The 26,103-nt window shown below is 39.3% G+C and overlaps 1 protein-coding gene across 1 annotated transcript in view; it reads right to left on the minus strand.

Annotated features, from left to right (window-relative positions):
* Positions 1 to 14,839, minus strand: part of KCNB2 (potassium voltage-gated channel subfamily B member 2) — a 177,173-nt gene extending 162,334 nt beyond the window's left edge. Inside the window, exon 1 of the mRNA XM_071553082.1 lies at positions 14,261 to 14,839. Within this exon, the coding sequence (XP_071409183.1) occupies positions 14,261 to 14,839 (579 nt within the window). The remainder of the gene's footprint in view (positions 1 to 14,260) is intronic.
* Positions 14,840 to 26,103: the final 11,264 nt, after the last annotated feature.

The raw sequence follows: 26,103 nt of genomic DNA on the forward strand, positions 1-26,103 counted from the left end.
ACATGACAAGCCAGCCAGAGCTCTGACACCCCACTCTGTCCCCAGGACAGTTTGTTGCCAAGGCAGGTTACCCAGATGCCTCTGAAGTAAACCCTGGTCCAGAGCCCTCCGCTCACCCATATAAACTGAGATATGTATTAGTGTGCAAAAAAAACAGTGTTCACTGACACAACTGCAAATATAAATTTCATGTGGAAGGAAGAAAAGACTGCTTCTGCTGGTCAGACACAACTTGGCTCTGTGTTTTATATCTTCATTTTGATCTATTATCTCACTCCAATTTTTTAGAGTACTGCAAATCTCCTTTAACAACTGTGTTTCAAAATAGCACCCTTAAGCCTAGGATATCTACCTTGTCTGTGACAACTCACCAAACAATGAATGCCAAAGTATTTGACATCACTGAGTAAATTCATCAGGGTTTTCCATCCACTGAAAAATGCATCTTCTTTTTTCCTACATGCTACATCAGTGTTACAGCAATGCACACCACAACTGATGATTACTTGCTCTTGTGTTATAAACAAGGAGATCTCAGGAGACTTAGGTGAACATCTTTCTGTAGGGGAGGTTTCATTCTAGAGAAGTTTTAAAACAATAGTTATGGTAATATTAAAAAATAAGCATTTTAGCAAAAATGTAAAAACGTTGTGACATTCTTCTGTTTAGACCTAGAGAAAGCAGAAAGACTTGGTTGACTTCTAATTGACTGCTTCATACAGGGAATAGGGAAAAGAAAACAATAGTTGTAGAGGCATGGGAAAGGAAAAGGGGAAATCCACTTAAAAAATTCCATTCTCATGTACCTCTATGCAGGTCATTTTAATTCCTGTGTCCAGAGATGCTATTTGCCTATGGGACAGCACTGAAGAACTGTCTACTATCAGCAGGTTGGAATGAGGAACCATTACCATGGGTGCTCCTGCAGGAAACTGATCTGCCATAGGGATCCACGATTAGCATATGCCTTTGAAGCATTGTTCCTCCTGACAGGATCACTCAAGTTCAGCCTAGTTCTGTCCTTTTCACACAACTGGAATGAGGAGAGGTTCAGATCTTTTGAAGGTTTTCTGCCCATCTTCCTTTTTAAAGAGGGAGGGGGCAAAGGCATCAAAGAGATTTGCACTTGTGCCTCCTGTTTGCAGGGACTGACACAGGCTCTCCTGCAGCCCACATGCCGGCTTTCAGCTTGACTTCACAAGCAGCAGACATCTGTGCCTGCACTGTGCCCTTTGCAGCTGCACTGTGCCTTCCCAGTGAAGCCCCGGGGGAGGATGACTCCATGAAAGATTGGCAGCAGTAAAACCCTGCTAGCAACCGCGCTCTGTTAACCACTTCTCTGTCTTTCTCTGGCACATGGGCTTAGGTAAGAGTCGTGGTTTGGTTTTAAACAAAATTAGGCAGGAAACAGATGACGCTGGAGTTTTATATGCTGAAATTACATTAATGTGAACGCACTATTGGTGAAACGCAACAGACACGTTATCAGGGGTTCAGTTCAATAATGGATATTTCTAAGATTAGGTTTTTCCTTTCAATTCACACACGCCTAAACTAAAAAATTTATTTTCAAATAACAACAGAAATCAGCCTGAAATGAGACACCTGTGAGTCAGACATATCAGCTCTCATCACCAAAGCATCTCATCATCATCAAAGGAAATTAATTTGCTTTCAGAAAAGAGAAGTATTTCAGAAGAGCTTCTTCTTCATACAGACATTATTAACATCAGTGACACAATATTTTAATAAGACTTGTCCCATCATTTCATGTTAACGAGTACTAAGAATGCTTCCTAAAGAGCACATCTAGCCCTCATCATCTGTAATATACTCATCAAGCAGATTATCTTTCAGTCCAAGTTCTCTCATCTCCATCAGCTACTCTAATTAAAAGACTCTCTTCAACATACTTATTTCATCCAAAGCTACACAGCCTGATTCTTCCTGAATTCAACATACTGAATATTGGAGCAGCTACAGCATTTTGAGTAAATTTTTCATATGTAGTTTAGAATTCAATCTATGCACACCAACCTCACCATAGGCAGCAGAATATATCAATCTAAAACTTGAATTACAACAGATCAAGTCCATTGATGAGAGTCAAATATTGGCTAGCAAAAATATTTACAAAATAGAATATTTACCAGAAGAAACCAAATGCAAGTAGAAGTTAAGAAACCACTTGGATCTGTATGTCTGTGTGTCCCAGTTCAGCAGGTGGGATCAGCTATCACTGTGTGGGGGTGATCAAAGCTGTGTATTCTACCCCCTCTATTCATTCCCCAAGGACAATGGATCATTAGCAGCAGCTGCCCAGGGAGTCATTAGCACCTTCACACCCACCCTGGGGGGACGTGGCTGCTAATGGGCCATCAACGGTTCAACAATACCCCATGGCTCCCAGAGTTAATCACCCATTGTGTGATCCCCGCCCTGGGGGAGGGACTGGGTGCTCGCTGAGGGCACATAAGTGGTGGATAAGACCTCAGGAATGGTTCATTGGATCCAGAGGAGCAGCAGGACCTTGACAGGAGGACACCATTGTTCTTGACTAGACTATGACCACCACTCTTGACCAGACTACAGCCATCACCTGCACCAACAGGTTTCTCACTTCTTTTTGCTTTGGAATTGGGGGTAACCATGCGGGTCTCAGCACAAGGGCTAACAAACCCCTTTGGGTTTGTGCCCCAAGACACTGGGTTATACTGCTGGGTTTTGTGAGTTGAAAGCAATTTCTCTTTATGTCAGTGTATTTATTGTAATATTATTATTAAATTTTAGCCTCTGACTTATAATCTCTCTTGTGGTGGGTCCATTTCTCCTGCTGGTTTATCTTTAAACCAGCACACTGTGATATTGAGCTGAATTCTTGCATTTAAAAATAGTAAAATAGAAATGTATAACTGTGAATGAATGACCATTGGAGCAGGCTTCAAGTTGGTTAGTATTTGCTATGGATATAATCATGATTTTTTTCAGATTATAAGATCTTTCACAATAAACTCCATTCTAGCATGAAATAACACCCCAATTCTGTCTTGATCTTCAAGCTTTCATGTATCATTTACTAAAGTAACACAACACCCATCTAGGTTTCTAATCCTGTCTAGAGAAGCATTGTCTTTCTTCCCAACACACAAGTTGCTTATCAAGTGATCCACATTATCTTCAACCTCATGGAACCTGGATATGGAACCAGGTCTCTCATAGACCTGGTGCCACCCTCCTGGTCTCTTCTAAACACACTCAAACACAGCAAAAGACACTGCATGTACCTACAGTTAGGTAAAAGACTGTAAAACAACATATAAAATGTTGACTCATAAGGAAAAAAAAATGTTTCCATATGCAAGTCATGAGCCAAAGGAAAGGCATGAGAAACCACATGTGCTCAGTCAGAAGGGTTATTAAGCATTCTGCCAGGATACAGAGGAAAACAGTATAAGCATCTCAAACTTACTGCATGCCTCAGGTCCTCATTTTGAATTCATGAGCATGGTCTGCTCATTACCAGAACTTTAAGTGGGTTTCCAGCCATTTGAGTCAGAGATGCAGAAATGGCTAGTTACAATTCCTGCCACAGAACTGTAAGTGCTTGCCATCCCTGCAGTTAACTTATGTATCATCAGTAAAGAGAGTAAACTGCACCTTGCTGTCATGAAGGGCTGCTAAGTACAGAACAGACTTGTGATCAGATACTTCCCAAACTTACAGCCTCAGGTCTAAATTATTTCTAAGTCATCTCTCCATCCTGCTTCATTTCTTAAAAAAGGCTGTACAGTTCAATGAAACAGGACTGGCCTCATACCTATGAATTCTTTTCCTATTGGATGTTTCACCTCTTGTGCTAAATGCTGGCAGCAATGGCCTGTAGTACTTTGAAGTCAATGTTAGCATTATGACCAAATTCAGAGTCAGTAGCCAAATTTTTCTGTGCTATAATCTCCCAAAACATATTTGCATGCATATACATAGACCACAGACCAAGATACTTCTGGAACAGTTTTTTCAAATGGCATTTAACTCCACAAAAGAAGTTAAGTCAACATTTTTAAAAGATAAGATATGAAAATACAAGGGCTTTGTGAAAATAATAGAAATGGAAATGAGTTCCCAATTCTTCTCAGAACAAGACTGCAACACACTTAGGTGGTGTCTTGCAGTTTGCAAAAGAACTACCTTACCTACTTTGTTTTAGCAATATCCACTGTTCTCCATAAAAACCTTCTCAAAAGCCAAACACAGTGGTAGATGCTTCAGTAAAACAGAACAGTCAGGTCATCCAAGGATCCTTCAGTGAGTAACCCAAAAGGAGGCTACAGTGCTTAGGAAAGAAACTATGAGAATGTGAGTTTGTAAAGAAAGCTTGATGCCATTTTTGCCTGTCACAGAAATCTGACTTAGTGAAAGATTACAAAAAGTGACACCACCTCAGGAGTTCACAGAAAATGCCATCCCTAACAATAATGAAATCACAGCAAGCTGGATTGTTGCAAAGCATGCCAGCAGCCACCCTTTCCAATGGGGCATTCTGCAAGTGGCCAGTGACACCTGAAACTGTCACTGCAACTTGGCTGTCCTTGGGCTAGCTCTGGCCTGTGCCTTACCTGAGCCATTTAAAGCAATGTCAAACCCTTGTGGTTGCATCTGGGAGGACCTAATGAACAGTAAGTGAACACACTGATCTCTGCGTAACAAATTTACTCCAACGCTTTGCAGTGAAGCTCACTGATGCTTCAGAAAGTAAAGTTCTCCCTTGTTATGGGTTTAGCCAGGTGGGCCTAAACTTAGGTTTTAAAGTTCAGCTAGGCCTAGGATTGTCAGCTGGTTTAAGCTGGGCTGAGCTAGCTAACAGCTGACTTCTTCCAGCCAATAATATTGTATTCCATACCATACTACATCATCTCAAAGGGGGTAAAATCCAGTGTGTGGGAGTGGCTTGGTTAGTTCCATCATGGCTGCACTAAGAGGAAGACATCTAGCAGCTCCTCTACTATGCTGGGCCCTGCTTCTGTTACCTCTGCTTGCATTTTGTTTGCATTCAGGGAAGTAGAGATATTTTGTTGTTATACTTTCTCTTTCTTGCTGATTGTCTTTTGGAGTGCTTATGAATTTAGAGTAACGGGCTTTGTATTAATGGGGGAGTGGAGAGTTATTCCTTGTTACATATATGTAACTTGTGTAAGTGTGTGTTATATTGTAGGTTCCTCTTAATATTCTCTTCTCTGTATAAATACATGTAGTTAGTTCCAGCATAAACCTGCTTTGAGGGTTTTTTTTTCCTCTCCCTCTTCTTTTTTCCCTTAGCTGGTTGGGGGGAGGAGGAACCCTTTCACTCTGTCCTGGACAGTTAGCGTTTTGCCAGCTCAACCCAGGACATCCCTTCAAGAGCTGTTTTGTGAAGACCTTTGCTCCTTTTGGACTTTTAATTACTTTACCTTTTAGAGGCTAGAACAGAAAAGCTTGGATAATCCTAGAAGGGTTTTTATTAGTTCAGTGAAGTGCTAGTTTTTAGGCAGGAGCTTAGGGGAACTCACCACCATTTCCCACAAGCAGCAGGCATAAAAATGTTCTCAGTGAGGAATGAACCTGAGCCTCAGAGGTCTAATAATACTTAACCAAATTCAGGAGTTGACCCTGCCATTCAGATAAAAATTTCCTCAGACTTCAGGTCTGCATCCTGTGTTCTGGCTCCTGTCCTTCCCTGCATTTTAGGAGAAATCCTGTATGAATATTCCTAACAAGTAGTTACAAGATGACTTGAAAATTCAGCAAATATGATTCAAGCAGTTTGTAGGCACTTAAATATTGAGACAAAACTACTGCTCTCATTGCTTCAACCATCTCATATATCTTCTCATTGTGCAACACTGTGAGTTAAAAAAAAAGACTCAGCTATCAATATTGTAGATACCTACAGATAGTGTATGCATAGGATAAGCTCCAACAAACCCAAACACATGTTTTGAAAAGAGAGGCTAGTCTGTTAATATGTGGATTTAATGGTTACAGTGTCAAAGTAAGCGTGCTTTTCAAAGACAACTTGCCCCTTCCCATTGCTGCTTGAAAAATGCCAGAAGACCTGTCTCAGGTATAGTATATGGAGTACAGGTATTCACTCACCCATAATGCCATAAAGTTCATGTGGAAATAATACTGCACACTTACAAAATTACTTCAAATGTAGGACTGTTTTCTGGGTCCCAACCAGAACAAATCAAATACACTTACTTATCCCACCTGAATCCCTGGCCTTATTGCTTTTCCAAAGAGAGAGTGGCCAAGGCATGCAGACTGTGGGGGCTTCATATAAAGACTCTACTGGGATACTTTTTTGATCTCAAAGTCACTTTGAACAGCTGTGCTAGCATCACATGGATGTTTTGAATAATCTCTCAAAGGACCTGGCGTTCGGTGCTAAGCGTCAAATATTCACATATCTTCATCAAATAGAAAACTCATGACCCTGCCATATGTCAGAATAAATACCACTTTTTTTTCTCTGAATTAAATAACATGCAACAATCTGTTTGACTTCCTGGTCATTTGAGAGTAGTTTTTTGTCCTACATCTTGCAACAAAATCAGAGACCCAAAGGCCAGTTTGCAGGCGATCATACAGATTTGTTTTGCTCTCAGATTTATAGTAGCACGACAGAGCCTATTCATGCAGACAGAAAGTGTAGCCCTTTGTTTCCCACAGATTTGGTCTGGATAATGTTTCCTCATTTGATTTATTAGTCTATCTCCCTGACATTTGATTGCTTCCAAATATCTTACATGAGAGAAAACAATGCACTGACAGCTGCCCACAAAAACACGGAACGGAAATGCAACATTTTTAGGACATGTGATGTGTCTCTGGGCTAAGGGAAAGGCACAAAAGCCTGGTCTGTCCACTCAGGCATGACACAGCTCAAGTGACATGTCACAGCTGAAAATCCAGCTTGTGAGATGCCTCTGATGTTATGGAGAGGCATGCTGTAATGCCCAAAACATCACCATCCTAACCAGAAATACTGCAGTACATAGTTTAAAAGGTATATGCAATTGATGCTGGTCTACACTCAATTTATGGCAACAGCTACAAGAAAAAGGACATGAGTAGTGTCAAAAAAAGCAGTAATTGTAGAGTTAAATTGCTCTCCTAAATTATGGACACATGGCACTGGAGTAAATCGGAGTACTGCTTTCAGTCCATTATGGCAAAGGATAGCTGTTCTCAGGCAGATTGAATCTACTGGTAATTCACTGTAATATACATTCTAAATCCTAGTAGGGTTCTCTGTGCAAGAGCTACCATGTGATTCTGTGAATTGTGTCACAAGTGCAGGCACACTCAGCTTGTTACTTTACAACTTTGCTTTGCAAAATGTTACCAATTAGATCTCATTACCAAATATGGAAAATTGATTTTTCCAATTTTTAAAATAATTATTCTTGAATTTTTCCTCCTGTCATAAGACTCATCATGAATTTTCTTTAATTTTCCTTAATATGTCCGTAAGAACAGAGTCAGAGAAGCCCCTTATCACACTCTAGGAAGGAAAGTTCCCTTCTCTCTGTTCATACAGCAAACAGGGATATTCCCTGGTGCCGGTGCTTGAAGCCAGCAATGGTCTGACTGAATATGAGTCACTGCATCTTTGGCCCTGGCACTGTTTCCAAAATTTCAGTATCTGTTTTACTGAGATTTAAGTGTCAATAATAAACAGGTCAGTTTAAAGGACATTTTATTAATTTTATTCCTATAGTAATTTTTAGTAAGTTCTTTTAATAAGTTTGCAGCAAGACCTTTCAGCACACTACTGATAAGATCTCAAGGCTAGAGGGAACCCATATGTCACTCAGGTATTAAACATGACAGATCAGATGGTAGCTCTATTCCCATGATACTTTAAGCTGACCAAAAATGCTGAATCGTGGGTTACATGATACTACATATAAGAAATACAAAGAAGGTAAATAATCTTTTAATGACCAGCTCAGCACTGAGCATACGTAAGTTCTTAAAAAAAATCAATTAACTACTGCCAGTCTTCTTTGCTTCTTGATATAATATCTATTGAAAAAACAATATATTCACTTATCTTTCCAAACATTAAAACACTTGAGTTATTAAATATGAATAACTAGGATCAAATATAATCTCCTCATCTTACAGTCACATTGACTGACTTTATCATTTGGCACAAGAAATAACTTCACCTTAAAAGCAAGGAGTGGCAATAAGTGTCCTCACCAGAAACATTGGTGAGATGAAGATTTGTATTTATCACCAGTGACCATCCTCTGTGCTTTACCGTAACTTAGTTTCAGTAGACAATTTCTATGAAGTACTGGGAGTGACAAAGCAAACAATAATATTCCTGGTAGTACATTCAGATAAAGGCTTGTGACAGCATTCCCCCACAAAATAAATTGAAACCAGAAGTCAAACAGAAGTTCAACCCACACATCATCTAGAAAACGCCACTTATCTTCAGTGAATGCTATCATGCGCTGAGGTATATTATTTACAATATAAAAACTTGTGGGAATTAAACTAATAAAAAAGGCATTCCTCACCCTTTAAAATACAGAAGGTCTCAACTCTGTGTTGTCTTCATCCTTGGTATAAGTTACATGGGAAAGAACACAGAGTACATGCTTTTGTAGGGAGAAATACTGACAAAATCAGGATGACACAGAACATGTAACCCTAAACTGAGATGACATAAGCAAGAGAAGTGTTTTGTTCTTATAACATAACAAAGCATGCAAATGTAAAAACGTATTTCTTTCACTTGAACACTTTCTTAGTGCAAACATACAGTTGTTGACACTGCTTATGTGTGATAGCTCTTCCAATATACCAATCAGCTAAGTTTCCCTAAAAAGTCCTCTGAGCATATGTGATGTTACCTTCAACCCAAAAAGAACCAGTAGTGTACCATTAATGAGAGTTCACATCCAAATGAATGCTGTGTAACTGGCAAGAAAATACTGTAATGTCCTGTATGACACTCAGCTCTGTTCTGATGGCATGCATAATGACTCTGCTAATTTGCACTTACCCTAAGACCACTCTTACGCTGCTCTGCAAAAAATATGCATGAGAGTCAGCGTGAATTATATATAAGATAGACTTGTGGAAAATAAGAATCAGACCCTTAATGTTAAATAGGTGAGCCCTCTCTTGGCAAGTCATTGTGGCAAGCCTAGTCATAATGCACTTCTAGCTAAATAGGTATCAGTGGCCTGCATCTCCTTTTTCATGCATCTTTTTTCTTTTTTATTCTACATAGGAATTTTTTCACGTAAGGGATCAGTTACTGAATACAGCATACAAACTCCTCATGGATTCCAGTCAGGCTTGGGATAATTACACCTTCTATGATCCACAATCAACTAGTTAGCTGGTAAATTAGCATGTTTTTACAAAGCAGGAATACTTATGTCACAGTTTGCAATGCAAACTGGAAAAAACCCCTCCAGAAAACTAAACCAAAAAAAAGAAAACAACAAAATAAAATAAGCACAAATCAGCCATGCAGTGAAACAAACAGAATTAACAGAGAGCACTTTTAACCCCATCAGGTTTCACATAACTTTTAAAAAAGTACACCCCAAGCTGCAAAAACACAAATGCCAATATTTTACCCTTCTGTGTATGTACATTAACAGAGGTTATGCAAAAACTCAAGGACAGAATGTGAGTAATAATTGTTTTAAATTACTTATTTTTACTGGATATATACTTGATCATTTAATTGTCATACTGTGTTTGAAGGAAATATTCATATGAGAAAGAGTGACTTGCACAAGAAAGAACTATAGAATCAATCACAAGCAGTTAGTCTCTAGTTGTATTCAGAGGGCCAACTTGTGATATAAAATGCCAGTTGGAAAATCTGAGTGATATTTACTGATAATGTGACTATATGGTAATTAAAATACTCTTGTAGATGAAAGGTGATTGAGTCAGTATCATATATCTTTCAGCAAACAGAAGCTCGCTGTTTGTCCTAGATATTCCACCTATTTCCAACTTCACTCACTCCATATTTACAGTGAAACATCTGCACTAGAAACATTCCATATTAATTTAGGATTTGGTCCAAATGAGTTTCATCAATATAAAAAATCTGTGAGAAAAGAACCAGGCTTTTGGACTCAATAATAAAGAATGACAGAAAAGTGCTCATGCATTAACATTTTGAGAGATGCATGAAATTTATGGGTTCATTTGATTCACAGTCACTACAAGACAACGCTCCTCTCATTTTAAGTGCACTGCACAGAACAATATAACATAGAATAGTTTAAAAGGCATCAGCTCAGGTAGGTTCATTCTTAATATCCTGGCTCAGCGAACCATAAACACCTATGCAATCCCGCTGCACTCGGCATCCACTGATGCTCATTTTGGTATTTGCTGAGAACTTTCATACTACCGACAGGTTGGTCAAAGCTGTTGCTGCACTACAGAGGTTGTTATAGGTCCAGCAAAGGCCAAATTGAAGACTGAATGATGACTGATAGCATAAGTAAAGTATCTTTTTTTTTAATGAGTTTTTACAGACTACTGGTTACATAAAAAGTATAAATAAATGCCTGGTCTAAAAACTCAGATTTTACTCTAGACCAAAGAATGTCAGACTCATGCAAAACTCTGTGGTTTGGGGACAAGACTTGGAGATTCTCTGGGATGTAGCATATTAAAAATTCCTGTTCTTGCTAAATCCCAGCACTGCTTCTCACTTCATAGCACTGTATATAGATGAAATGGCTGGACTTCTAGACATCTTTATCTTAATCCTACTTAAAAAGCTTATGAATGAGAGGAAAATGGAGGAGAATGCTGTACTCCTCAGCTGAAACATCTACCAAATTCACAGTGAGCTTTGCTGGGGTGAGGACTAAGCAAGAACTGCTGTGCTTGTAACATGTTAACTGGTGACTGAGATGAGGTGGACATCTGCATTTACTAAAGTTAAAAAAACTCACATAGGAAAATGTGCCTGTATTGTGCAACAGTACTTCACCTATAATATTCCTTTTTTCCTCATTAACCATAGTTTTCATGTCTTGCCACAGTATCCTTCTTGCTTTGTCCTATTTATTGTTACAGATCCTGTAAAATACCTGCTGTTCATTCACTGTCACCTTGTTCTGTCTCACCTTGCTGTAAGTGAAGTCAATGGCAAACCTTTGCTGACCTCGAAAGGCGCAGGATTTGTCCTGAGATGCCTAATCCAAAGCAGGACTCCCTCTTAATTCAGTAAGCTTTGGATCAGACCTAGAAGGGATCTTAGCGGAGTCAAGAAGTGGCAAGACACAGTCACATATCAAAACCATATCCGAGTGTTTATCTCACATTCCTAATCTTTGATGTGAAAGGGATTAAAAAGCAAGCTGTTCCTGTCAACTGCTTGGATACTACACAGGATCTGAATGACTGAACAGGCATCTGTAGCATAGCAATGTACATTGATATTGATATGATTTCATTTCTTTTTACAGAAGTCTGAAAGGAAGCTAGTATTTGAATTTGAGGCATATGGTAATATTTCCTCACTTGGTTCCCAACTTCCCACTGTCAAAATGCCACCACCCTTTCTGCTCCTACAGTGGAAAGAAGGTGGTTGTGCCTCTTATTTCAGGACAAACTAGCAACTTATTTGACTGAAAAAGACATTAAATCTGAAAGTGATGTTATCCAAACACTTCAGATATAATCTTGCCACAGAGTCTAATGCAAGCTGTGATGGCTCCATACTGTTTCAAAGTACTGATTCCAGCTTATCGAGTTTTATGTTATCCAAGGTTGAATGTGTTGTGATAGTTTTTGCTCTTCTTCATGTCATTCAGCCAAGTTTCTACTGCTATCTGAGATGCCATGGGTGTATCTGACTATAATTTTGGCTCATATGTGGATTTACAGACTGAAGGTCACTAGAAAGAGAAACAGTGCCAGCGTAACAGTGACTTCCAGCTACCAGAAGCACAGAAACCACATCAAATGGCATTAACTTTGAAAGTAGACAATTAAAAAAAATGAAAACCATTACAACATATATACAAGCGCAATGTGAAATTCCCTGTAGGAAGAAAGCACAGACCTAAAACATTCAATCAAACAAGGAGATGAGGGAAAAGGGAAATAAAAAGGAAAAAATAATTATTTAGACATCTTGGGAAATTAAATCTGCAAAATCTGAGGAGAAATCTGGTCTGAGTGCCCAAAGGGGAATTTTCTTAAAAGCTCAGAGTTGGGTTAACTGCTTTTAAGCAAATTCATGATGGGGCACTGTTAAGTCGTAAGAGTTTGGTCAAAGGCAAGCACTCATGCAAGTTTAATCATCCAAATATTTCTACATTTAAACATCATATATTTCATGCAAAAGAATGAAAGTGAGTCACATGCAAAAAACCTAAAAATCAGTATATTCTTTTAATTTTATTCATCTGGTTGATTTTACTGTGTCAACTCCTACCCAGTCTTAGGAAAACACTAATTAAGCATATGTCTTACTCCCTAGAGGCGACTGTCTTCATATATATATATTTACACATATAAAACAAATTATTCCACAAAATCATCTGCCTGCTGGGTGTCACAGAGGCAGTGTCCATAACCAGGTGACCTCCTAGGTCATGCACAGTGTGTTTTAGCTCCATGGCTCAGAAAGAAGATCCTTCTGTCTGCATCCAGGAAGACAGGTCTGTTACAGAACACACTGATGATGTTTCAAGCCATGCAAGACTGAGAAGCTGGTCCCTGAGTCCTGCACACAGTGTAGCAGCTGTGTCACAGAAGTGCTGGGCGGGGACTGATGGATGTTAGCTTGTACCAGGGGATGACAGTGTGTAACACGGCTTCCCTGAACTCTCTTTGGCACAACTTGTGCCCATCTGCTTCCCCTCTGCTGCTTCTCCTGGAGAGGAACATATGGCCCAGAATATGTACCGCAGAAGCAGAAAATGCATTGATGCAGTTTTCTAAAATATTCTGAATACTTTCATTTTTTTCTTCTATAAGCTTTTATTATGAACCTTGTTTTGGCACAGTATTTTTTTTTACAAAACTAAGTACTTGCTTAGGCAGTGAAAAATTAAAATTAAAAAAATGTGTATTGCACCTCAATAATAAGAAGTTGCTATTGCAAGAAAATTTTTCTCCAAGACTCTGTATTTTGTCCATTGTGCCATCATATTTTAATACTTACCTTAGTCCAAGAACATTACATCCAAAACCAAAGCAACAACAGAAGAAAATAAAACCACAGTCAAGCTTAAAATGAACATCTAAACATTGAACATTTTTACTTGGAGTCATTCAAACTGGAGACAAGCTTCCACAATTTACCTCAATTAATTAGTGCCTCACATCACAAATAGAACAAATAAGTTCCTCAAAATACAAGAAATAAGTAGCAGTACTGACATCTGTGTGTAGTCTCACTTCCACAACAAGGGTCAATGAGACTTTAGCCAGCTTGCCTGTTCAAAGGCAGCAGTACTGGGACAAGGTGTCATCCGAATGTATTCTCTCTTCTGACTGAATATAGATAAATTTTACACATATATGTCTCTGTGTGTATGTATAAGTGTGTATATATATCTGTAGAATATATACTTATTTATATACATATGCATGCACACACGTAAATACATATATGCATACATATATACATATATATGCACTTTAATATTTTTATCCAAGTAGAGAACACTCTAATTCTTGACTGCAGAAATGTAGTATAAGAGGAAATGTACTGCAAACCTTGCTCAATATAAAATCATGCCAGATCAGCTGTTAATACTTTGATAACCTACCCAGAACAACTTAGGAAACACTGACACCATACCTATAGAGTGCCTGTAACAAGACAAGCAATACTGATATGGTTGTTTCTCATAACCAAATGCTTTTCTAACAAACAAGTAGATAGTGTTCTCTGAACGTATTTTCATTGAAATATTTAATATGAAGTCCATTAAGAATCACACAGATGTTTCTGATCACATTACAGCAAAAGCAAAGTACAGTAGTTGCCTAAAAACAACTGAACTCAACAGGATTCCTTCTACTGATTTCAGTGGGTTATAGGACAGGTTTGGGTGTATTCACTTCATGATATGTACACTTTTAAGAGTCTTTTTTTCTCTGAATATTGTAGTGAAAATTGTTGATTCCTGCAAGTCAGATGCATTGGTCAAGAAACCATTTTCTACTGTCTTTGTGTTAAGCCTACTGTTTAGCCTACCTTTGCTGCCACAGATGAGTTGGGTTTCTCCAGCAAGTCCCAAAGCTTCTTCCTTTTCTCTGGGCAGCAGGTATTATCAAATTCTTCCCCTTCTCTTTCTCGCATTGTCTCTGCCTCTCTTCTCAGTTCCTCATTCATCTGCTCTTTCTTTTGATGGTATCTTGCCTGGCAGCAAGATTCTAAATATATCTCATCAATCCCCCAGTAATCAAGCTCCTGGCCAAAAGAAAGAGCACACATTTCTTCCATCATATGTAGTTTCCCTGTCCTGTAGAAATTCAAAATAGAAGTGAAAGCCCCTGGATGTCGATCAAAGAAATACTCATTTTCGTTTAGATTATAGTCATCACATACTTCAAGCAGAGATTCATGGGTATTGCAGTCTCTGAGCTTTCCTAATCGTGTCCTTGGAAGTCTGTCCAAAGTCCTCCACAATACTTCATGGTTGAGCCCACCAACATTTATTTTAACTCTCCGTGAGCAGGCTTTGCTTCTAATGATCTCCACTGGTTCTGGAGGGAGAGAAAGCGTAGACCTTGAAGACTTTTTGGTAATCCCTGGTGGGGCCTTCTCAGCCATTCTGAAAAAGATGGAAGTTGTAACACCAGAGTCCTTAGGAGAATGAGCTTGGAGACTACAAATACTTGGGCAGAGTCCTCTTCAGACAGACAGCTCCATTCCTGAAGCTAGAAAAGACAAAAAATTAGAATATTGCTATGTACAATATAACCCCCCAATCTCCCTCTTTTTTCACACTTTCATATGCGGATGAAAATTTAATGATAGCAACTTGCTCTCTCTATAGTAATACTCTTTTGTAGTAATATAGAGAACCATTGGAACAACTGGAACATAGCACTATATTTAAGCAAAGGAAAAATTCACTCGAATTTCTGTGTTTGTGAAAATCAAGTAATAATTTGTACAAAGAACTTATTTTTTCCCCTAAATCAGTTAGTGATTCAGCTATGTTAGCTTAATTAGATTACCCACCAGTTAATGTACGAGGTCTGCAAATGGAAAGACTGTAGGGATATCCACAGGGAAATAGCAAGACAGAGACTAGTCTGTCTTTTAATGAAAAATTCAGATTTTGGAGATGCTGAAACTGAATAAAGCAATTGCCACATATCAAAATCTCCAAACTAAACTGCTTCCTTCCCTCTCCCAAGTCAAAACTTGACTTGCTGTATATTATCTCATGGGTAAATGTTACAATTCAATTGGCATCCTGACAAATTTTTAGCACCAGACAATGCTTATTTCTTTAAAAACAGGTCAAAAGAGTCCTAACTCTTCTGAGTCCAGCTGACCAGTGATACATGTTATATAGACCAGGGCTGTGCATACTGTTCTCTGGATCCTCTAAAAGGCTCTTATCTGCCCCACTTTTCACCTTTTAAATTGCTGTAGATATGATTGCGTGACAGCAATCAGCAGCCTCAGTTTTAATAATCCACAAGTGCATCTTCACTCACTGTGCCTAGTGCTTCTGTGAATCTCAAGTACAGATGTTTCTCACTAAATTTGGAATATCAGTATCAAATAGGAAAGCAACTCACCTACCATCTCTACTATGGTCAATTGCCAGACACAGTGCTTAAATAATAACCCAGCAACGGTATCATAGCCCAAAGTGAGAATATTAAGAATGTTTAGACAAGCTCCTGTTCCAAACTTGGAAAATCCTCCTTAGTAATTTCCCGGAGTTGACATCTCCTCCCTCTGTAATCTGCAAATCAGCAATTCAACAATCTCGGGGATTTTGTTTGTTTGTTTTCTTTTGTTTTGTTTGGAATGAAGTAAGTCCAGCTTTAAAATAGCATTTGATGCATAGAAGAATTTGATCCTCTTTGCAGAGTAAGCATGAAGGTTGTGATGGGAGAGATTGCTACCTAAAAATATATCAGGAGTAAACACCTGGGAGGGAGAACTATTTGTATTAAGGGACAACAATGGCACAAGAACAAGTGGATACAAATTCACCATGAAAAAAAAGGATGAAATTTGAAAGAGAATTAGAAGGTCACAAACACCAGATCATCACCAGAGCAGTGAGGATCTAGAATAATCCTTTACTAAAAGTATCAGGAAAAAAAATAATTATTTCAGCATGTCATCTGATATGCTTATGACAATGTTGACTATGTTCCAGTAAAATTAAAATTGCTAAATCACATAACATCTAAACAAATGTTCCTCCATCAACAGATAAATTAACAATATGACTCAGACATGTACAATACAGGTATTACGGACTACCATGTCCAAAAACATCAGGAAAGAGGTAAAAATACGCATCAGAGTAGTATTTAAATTTACAGACTTCTTTTTGTTTTGTTTTTTTTTTTAGGTAAGTGCATAAGCCAAATGATGACAACAGCCCAGAGCACCACCATTTTAGTTAGCAATTTCACTGTCAAGCTGAATCTACTTCAAAACCACAAGGGCCAAAATACTCTGCCTCTTGCCATTCTGCATCCAGCATCAGACAGTGAAGATCCTTCGTCATCTCCCAGTGCAATCCAGAGCACTTCTGTGCCTAATTATATAAGGGTCTAAACTTTAACATTTACCTGCATTCACAAAAAAGATAATTTGATAACTTCACTTGTAAAGATAAATGTTCTATCAAAATCACAGCTCTGGCATCAGTAGGTTTACACAATATATGTACCTTTCTGTTGTGTTTGTTTTCTGTTTTGCTTTTTTCCTCTTGACCTCAGGCTGATTTTTTCCTCTGGTTTTACTCTCCTCCTCACTGTCTTATATGCAGGGGGATGATGGTTAGACTTCAGAAAAGGAAGCATCTCCTAGTGGTCTGTGATGCATTTATCAGCCTTCTGGCATACAGCCAGCCATACAAAGAGTAAGCATTTATGAGAAGATGTATCTCTACAGAGGAAATATTTGCAAACTTTATTTAAAAAAATATTTTTAGACTTAAATGCACAATGATGTTTCCTCTGTAAAGGTTGTCTTACATAAGAAAACACAAAAATTTAAGAACTGTGTAGAGAGGTTCTGTCATTCTCCATGAAATCAGTCAAGCCTTCAGGCAAGTTCTAGAGAGGCTCACTAGTTTTTTCATTATTGTATCTCATGGAATTATTATTTTATTTTTTTTTCAAATGAAGATGTGTACCCTAATATTAGCAATATTGAGTAAAACAGTAGAAATCAAGCAGCTGATCTGATTAATCTTAGGTTAACCATATCCTCATTTATGATTGCAGTAACTAAAGATACACAAGACTATGCATTGTTTTAGCTTTTCTGCAGTGTAGTTACCACACATGTTAACCAATGCATAAATTGTAGTGTCACAAAGACTGGTGTAAGGCTGATAAAACATTTTCTGGTTTGTCAGTATAATTATTGGTTGCAGCTTCCTACTTGAGGAAATATGGCTTTTCTACAAAGCTTTAAAACTCTCAGTGGCCACACGGAAGTCAGCAGTGGAACACTAGTAAGTTTAGTGTTGAGAAGGTGTTATGTATGTAGATACCAAGGGATGAACATGTAGCACTCTGAAAAGATAATAAAAAAGTGCATTTTCCCAAATGAAAAATCTTGAACTATATGGGACATTTTTGCCTTTTTTACAGAGCTCCTTCATTGAAATATATACAAGAAACATAATATATGACTTAAATAATTTTTTTTAGTTTGCTTCCTTAGTGCTTTTCTTTCCACTTTCATTTGTTCTTCACATCTTCTTTTGTTCTCTGAACAGAATTTTTTTTAAATTTCTTCCTGCACAGGTCTTCCCCAAAACTTGGGGTAAAAAGTCTGTATTTAACCGTGTCTTTAACAAAAACGTAAAACTCCTGAGTTGAAAGGGACCCAAAGGGATCATCAAAGTCCAACTCCCGGCCCTGTGCAGGACCATCCCCAAGAATCACACCATGTGCCTAAGAGTATTGTTCAAATGCTTTTTCAGCTCTGTCAGCCTTGGTGATGTGGCCACTGCTCTGGGGAGCCTGTTCCAGTGGCCAATCACCGTCTGGGTGAAAAACTTTCTTGTTATAATATCCAACCTAAACCCTCCCAACACAACTTCAGGCCGTTCCTTTGGGTTCTTTCACTGATCACCACAGAGAAGAGGTTAGTGCCTGCCCCTCCTCTTCCTCTCACGAGGAAGCTGTACATTGTTATGAGGTCTCCCCTCAACCTCCTCTTCTTTTGGCTGAACAGGACAAACTACTTCAGCTGCTCCTCATACGGCTTTCCCGTATGGCTTTTCCGTATGGCTTTTCCATCTTTGTAGTTCTCCTTTGGATGCTCTCTAATAGCTTTACATCCTTATCATATTGTGGCATCCAAATCTGCCAACAAGACTCAAGTGAGGCCACCCCAGTGCAAGCAGAGTGAGGCAATTCCCTCCTTCAACTGGCTGCTCCAGTGCAGAGCAGAGCAGGATAATCCCCTCCCTTGACCAGCTGGTGATGCTGTGCCTGATGCCCCCCAGGACACAGTTGGCACTTCTGACTGCCAGGGCACTGCTGACTCATATTCAACTTGCAGTCGGCCAGGACCCCCAGGTCCCTTTCCATAGTACTGCTCTCCAGTCTCTCGTTACCTGGTCTGTACAAACATCCAGAGTTGCCCCATCCCAGGTGCAGAATCTGGCACTTTCCCTGTTGAACTTCATACTGTTGGTGATGGCACATCTCTCCAATTTCTCAAGGTCTCTCTGCAGGGCCTCCCTGCCTTCAAGGGAGTCAACAACTCCTCCCAGTTTTGTATCATCTGCAGACTTAGTCCTTCGTCCCAGTAATTTATGGAGATGATTAGGAGAACTGAGTCCAAGACATAGCCCTGGGGAACCCCACTAGTGCCCGGTCTCCAGTTGAATGCTATCCCATTCACTGTAACCGTTTGTGCCAAACCCATTATCCAGTTGTTCAGTCATCATATGACATGTTTATCCAGCTGTGTGCTGGACATTTTGTCCAGATGGATACTGTGAGAGACAGTATGAAAAGCTTTACTGAAATTCAAAAACCTTACATCAGTAGGCTTCCCTTGATCAACTAGATGGGCTACCTTGTCACAGAAGGAAATTATGTTTGAGTACTTTAACTACATAAAATTTTAAAATGACCAGTTCATTCATTATTACAAAATTATACAAATTAAGTTACCTCTATAATTCATTAAATCACCTTTCTGGATTTTAGTTATTGCAACTAACTCAGAACACTAACTTTTTTTTTTTCCTGAGAAGGCTTAAAATATTTTTCAGCTTAGTTTTTTGACTTAGCCTTTTGGCTGTATGCAACTCCACCATGCACCTTGTCCACCATAGGCTAGTGAGAAATGCGACTCCCCCTTGGCTGGCAGGCAAAGCCAGCCTGCTGCTCACCAGCATCCTTGGCAATTGGTAGAGAAAAACACAAATTCTAACCCCATATATGTAAGAACAATTCCAGATAAATGCCATATTCTTTCCCTGCAATATTAGAATTATTTTGTAGTAAAATACGTGTAATACAGCATAAGCCTCTCCAAATCAAAGCCAATCCTTTGAATGAAAGTGAAACCTTCAAAGGCTATTACTCAAAAAGCTAGGGAAAGCCAGAAGGAAGGTTAAGTGCCTTGCCCTGCACCACAGGCGTGCGCAGCTTTTAATGGTGTGATTCCCTTTCTGCTTTACATGAACGGGTAATTATTTACCATTTCTTTTCATCTTTCTCATTTGGTACTTGGCTTATGATGTTATTCAGCATTTCCTGATGCAAGGCCTACATTACAGGCAAAGTGCTGGATTTCCCTCAGGGAGCTCTCACTGTTCTACCCAAGTGCTTCTAGGGTATCCTAGTTTCCCCTTCAGTAGGAGGCCATCATTACCATTGCTTTATAATGGAGAAATGAATGCCATAGATGGCTAAAGTATCCAACAATTTTGGCTGCTCAAATTGAGATAGCTGCTTTTTAGAGTCCTTAGCATTTTCAGCGTATTTGATGGGTATGCCTATGTGAGCACATTAAACCCTCAGGCTGACGAACCCAGTTGTCTGTGCTGTCACATTGCCAGAGTCTGCCACAGCACAGTTAAGATTCTTCCAAATCATTTGCAGGGCTGGATGGAGAGTCAGCTGCTTCAAGGTCTGCTCCTAATAAGTGGTTTGTTCACAGACATCTGCTTTGGAGTCCAGGTGAGTGTAACTGCACACTCAGGGGTCACTGTGCCAGCTGGTCTGAGTGGCACCAGCTCCTTCCATAGACTCCATTTGCAAGACCTCTGTTACAAAAGATTCACATCCAAGCTACTTTTGCATGCCTTAATCATAAACATCTCTCCCCATGTTTGCCATACAAATTTCACTGAAGAAGGTGGAGAAGCTACACTACGTAAGCATGCTTCACTGTTGTAGCATGTTCTGTATTTAAAGCGGTGAGGAAAAAAGTACATGGAATGTAAGAAAAGACTGTATCGTAAGACCTCCAGGAAAAGGGAACAATTTTGCTTTCTTCTGACTTTTTAAAAGACAAACTTCTACCATTTTGCCAGAAGATGTCTTTTTGTCAAAACTTGTCATTTGTAGGAAAAGATTTTATCAATTGATTTTCTTGCTTTGAAAATAGTCTCTCACAATTTACTGAAAGTGTCTTCAATGTTTTTAAACAAAATGTGGTTCTACATGTACTCATATTTAATTAATTTTTAAAGGTTAAGAAAATAAAAATGAAGAGTATTTTGAAATTATTAACAAATTAATTTGGGTGATCCCATTCAATGCACTTTTTTTCCAGGTCTGGAGAATCTAAGATCAGTGTGTTGTTTTTTCCTTCACATACAAAGATGGTCACTGAAATCAAGAAAAACCTGGGGAGACAATTGTTGCATTTACTAGTTTGGCTATTAAAACTGACTTATTAGATCTTTGGCTTATATATAATGCAGATATGTCACATTTTCTGGGAAAACCATTGTTAGGTTTTGTTAAGTGTAATGTTGGGAGAAGTTCAGAGTGGTCATTAGGAGAAGGTTCTTCACTAAGGGCATGGTTTGTCACTGGAACAGGATCCCCACGTAAGTGGTCAGACCATCAAGACTGTCACAGTTCAAAAAGCATCAGGTCAATGCATTTAGTGATATGATTTAGGTTTTAGTTTTAGGTAGTCCTTTCGAAAAGCAGGGATTTGAACTCCAAGATCCTTATGAGTCCCTTCCAACTGGAGAACTGGAGAAACTCTATTCTTCTAAAAAGCCTTAGGAAGTCTGTGCCCACCTTTGGATCTGACACCTCGAGCCTACAACCTGGGATCTAGCAAGTTAGCCTATAAAAGATAGAGCAAGTTAGTTGTGAAAAAACAATACATTTCTACTGAGCAAACACATTTTTAGAGCTTTATATGTCAGGTTTATTTGATTGTATGACTATCCTTAATTTCAACTTCTTTGCTGTAATATCTGGGGAATGAGAGGCTGGAGAGCAGTGCCATGGAAAAGGACCTGGGGGTCCTGGTCAATGGCAAGTTGAATATGAGTCAGCAGTGCCCTGGCAGCCAGGAGGGCCAACCATGCCCTGGGGGCATCAGGCACAGCATCACCAGTTGGTCGAGGGAGGGGATTATCCTGCTCTGCTCTGCACTGGAGCGGCCTCACCTTGAATATTGTGTGCAGTTTGGGCATTGCAATATAAGAAAGGCGTTAAGCTCTTAGAGAGCATCCAAAAGAGGGCAACAAAGAAGGTGAAAGGCCTTGAGGGGAAGCCGTATGAGGAGTGGCTGAGGTCTCTTGGTCTGTTCAGCCTAGAGAAGAGGAGACTGAGGGACACATCAGTCTACAACTTCTTCATAAGGGGAAAAGGAACAGCAGACACTGATCTCTTCTCTGTGGTGACCAGTGACAGGACCCAAGGAAACAGCCTGAAGTTGTGTCAGGAGAGGTTTAGGTTAGATACTAGAAAAAGGTTCTTCACTCAGAGGGTGGTTAGATGCTGGAAAAGACTCCCCAGGGAAGTGGTCTCAGCACCAAGCCTGCTGGAGCTCAAGAAGTATTTGGATGACACTCTCAGGCACATGGTGCAACTCTCAGGGATGGTCCTGTGCAGGCCTGAGAGTTGGACTTGATGATCCTTGTGGGTCCCTTCCAGCTATTACTTTGTTTATTACTAGAATTTTCCTTTAATTTCATTTTTTTTAATGGCTGAGGTAATAGCCAAAACCCTGCATAAAAGCACCCCACTCAAATGAGTTGTTCTTTATTTCCATTTCCTACCTTTACAGAAATCACATCTCATATAGTTGAGGATTGGCAAGCTGAACGCAGGAAGTGTCAGGAAACATGTCAAAGTATTCCTGAGCATCGTGTGCATGTCTGTTTCACATCCATATGCAGGAACACATGCATGCATGCACAGGAGAGAAGTAGATGAGCTTTGTTCAAACTACAGGTGACAGCACTTGGACTCAAGTCCTCAGAGTCTTCAGTGGGTGAAATTACCTAAAGGTACATGGTCTGAGCTGGCAAAGAGGGAGGCTTAGTCTATCTCCCCTGTGACAGATCTGTGCAAGCAACAATTGGCTCTTGCCAGACTATAATTGTGGTCAGAGCCATTATTGGAGAACTGAGTCCTCCCATGAGCTACAACCAAATCACACTTGTAGCACTGAGAGCTCTGCTTACAACCATGGATGGGTTGGTTTATGGAAAGTAAAATCTTGCTTTTAGAGTAAATCCTGAAAAAAACAGCTCTTGGAGCTATGGATAATTGGTCTAAAATTATGATTATTTCCATTTCATAAGAGACCTCCCATATTATTTATTGCTGGTATGTGAAAATTTAAATATTGGCTGCACAAAGTCTCATCTGCAGGAAACAAAAATGGTGGGGCCTGTTACAGACGAACTTTTCAGATTAACTAAATCAGTCTGTCTGCTAACTCCCTGTTCTCACCATCTCAAGCAGAGAAATGTCTTTTAGATGGATGAGCTGACTCCACCAAGGAGCAGCAGACTCTGAGACTTTATATATTCTCTAAGAGCCTTGGATAAGAAAATCCAGACAGAAATAGGTAAGGTGACAGAAGACATAAAAGGGGGAGAGTATAACTGATAAAATGTTTGTAAAATCTTGCAATCACACAAGCTTGGCAGTTTCAGCTAATCTGAGTTTTCTAACTACCCCAATAGCTCTTATAATCACTTACTGAAACTCCTACGCAAGGTAAAGTGTGTGGGTGGACTCTAGACACACTACAGGTGATGCAGACTGCTTCACACCAAAAATGCTGAATGCTCTTGAGCACAGTCAGGGTAATTTTACCTCAAGACTTGTATGAAATTTAGGACTCAAGTGGCCTTTTTGAGTAGGACCTCATCACAAGTCTGGAGCTGAGCACTGGGTTTGGAGTACCCCTTCAGCTTGCACTGAGGTCTCAAGAGTGCAATGAACATGGCTTTGCAGCCCATCCTAGTGCTGAATCAAGATCCCCACCAGTCTTTACTGCAGATGAGCTTTGGTTCTCTATCTTTCCTTACCAGCCATGCTCTGCTCTTGATGCTTGTGACAAATGTGGCTATATAATCCTTATAAACAATCCTGATGCATTCCTGCTCAGCTTACAAAAACAGTTGCATTTCCATTGCAGGTTGAAACATCTCTTCTTTAGGATGTAATTGTTGGTCATGTCTGCACTTTACTATTTATGTTTACAATTGGTTGCTAGGAGCTGAGTTATTGCTTTCACCAAAGATACTGTCTTTCACTGCTTATTTAGCCTTCCCTGGAAATTTCAGAGGAGATGAGCTGTCACAGAGTAGTACAAGGCCGAATGGCAGATATTTTCTTTAATTTCAAACAACCAGATATTACAGAAATGTGATTATGTAAGGTCCTCATTTCAGGTCTAAATCAGACTACATATTTATAGTCCAACTAGCACTCTGGATGCACAGGTTTCATTGGTACTGCCATACAATTCTTTGAGAGTGTACAGATGTTACATATACAGGATACACTAATAATATTAAACATTAATATTAATAAATTAGAGATTTGAATTGCAATCTATTTATCCACTACTTGATTTTTTTCTTCTAATTGTATTGCAGTGCATTAAGGTGATGGAGAAGATTGCCAACACATCATTTTTCTTTGAGGAAGTACTATGTAACCAGCCATTCTATAACAATTAGTTTTAGGGCTATTTTAAATATGTAATCTTCTCTAACCCTTCAATTTTCCACTGCTTCCTACCAATAACAGTGCTACCAAGTAGCTGAAAGCACTGAAGAACTTCACAGATGTCTTTTTGTTGTCCTGAAGAAAAGCTTGTACAGCGTAGTACTGAATGATGATTCTAGGTTTCTTGGCAGGGAAATATGACACAACATATATTATCCCATATACACAGAGAATGATGTCTGCAGCAATGAGGCACATCTGACAAAAGAGTCAGATTTTATGCCTCTTTGAATGAACCTGCACTCAAAACTCTGAATGTTGCACTTTGTCCAGAGTCCGGTATAATGTTTGAGTTTTCTAATAAAGCAAAACTGTGCAATGCCACCATGCTAAATCTGCAATTTAGAAAAACATAGTTGTATTCATACGTGACTTCTCTGGAGATAAAAACATTTGTGTTCAATTATCACCTCTGTAGAAAATTTGAACCATTTCTACCTGGACTATTCCTTGATTCAGTTAAGGTAAATGGCAGGCCTAGACCAACCTGGACAACAGACAAGAAGAGCCATGGCCAAAGATTGCAGTTTGAGGGGGGGATTTACTTAAGAGACATTTGTCTCAACATATCAGGAGCTCAGCCCATGTTCCTATTGTTGGTGCTTCACAGAAGCCCTGAAGCTGGAATGAAGGAATGAATGAAGGCCTTGATTTTTGGGTGACTCAGTTTCGACAAGCACCTTTGTAATAGCTGGAAACGTCCCTGAGGTCACAGCATCAGCAAGTCTTTACAAAAACCTTTTATCATTAAAAATTAAGACAAATTTCAGTCCAGTCTTGATTCTGAAAAATCCTTCTCTTCAACATTTTGGTGTCTTCAACTACAGAATGCCTTGGATAAACAACTCAAAGTACTACTAGAAATTGTTGCGCAGGTTCCAGGACAAGCCAACATCTTACTTTGCCCTGAGAGAAGCAGTCACCCAGAAAGCAGAATACTTCGCTTCCCAAACTTACCTAAAGTATTTTGGTTCCATGTACTATGTAAAGTTACAGTTGATCTGGGGATCAGTAAGGCAAAGGTGTTCTCAGGAACTCCAGTTTAACACTGTATAGAAGAAGTTATACTGACTTTCAGACCTACCTGATACCAGGAATATTGATATTTTTGACCCTCAAATTGACCTGACAGTAGAAAAAAGTGAGGACTCACCATCATGCACAGCCCCATGCCACTGTTGTTATAATTCTGAAATCAAGACAGGCTAAAAGAACACTTTTATAAAACTGCCACTATATATGAATTTATTTACCTCTATCAAGCCAAAAAGTATTTTTAAAAGCCACAGCATCCTCTTAAAAATGTGCTTCATCAGAGCCATTAGTTCAGAGTTTCTAATATTAAACACGCAAGACCCAAGTTCAAAGAAGGGTGTAGGAGGTGTAGGAACCTCTAAGGCAGAATCAACACAACACTTTACGGTCAGGAAGAAGATGCTCTCAACTACTAACCAGGCCCAATGCATATGCAGGATCGAAAGGGACACAACCTACTCACATGATATTCTAAGTCCGGAAACCTCCTCTTACACAAGTATATAAAACACAGTCCTTCGAAAGAACTGAACAAGATTCACTCTTTTCAAACCACACCTTGAGGAGATAGCCTTGGTTCCACTTTGATGTAATTGCCTGGTCATTAAA

The sequence above is a fragment of the Pithys albifrons genome, chromosome 4 (assembly GCF_047495875.1).
Source record: "Pithys albifrons albifrons isolate INPA30051 chromosome 4, PitAlb_v1, whole genome shotgun sequence".
NCBI lineage: Eukaryota > Metazoa > Chordata > Aves > Passeriformes > Thamnophilidae > Pithys > Pithys albifrons.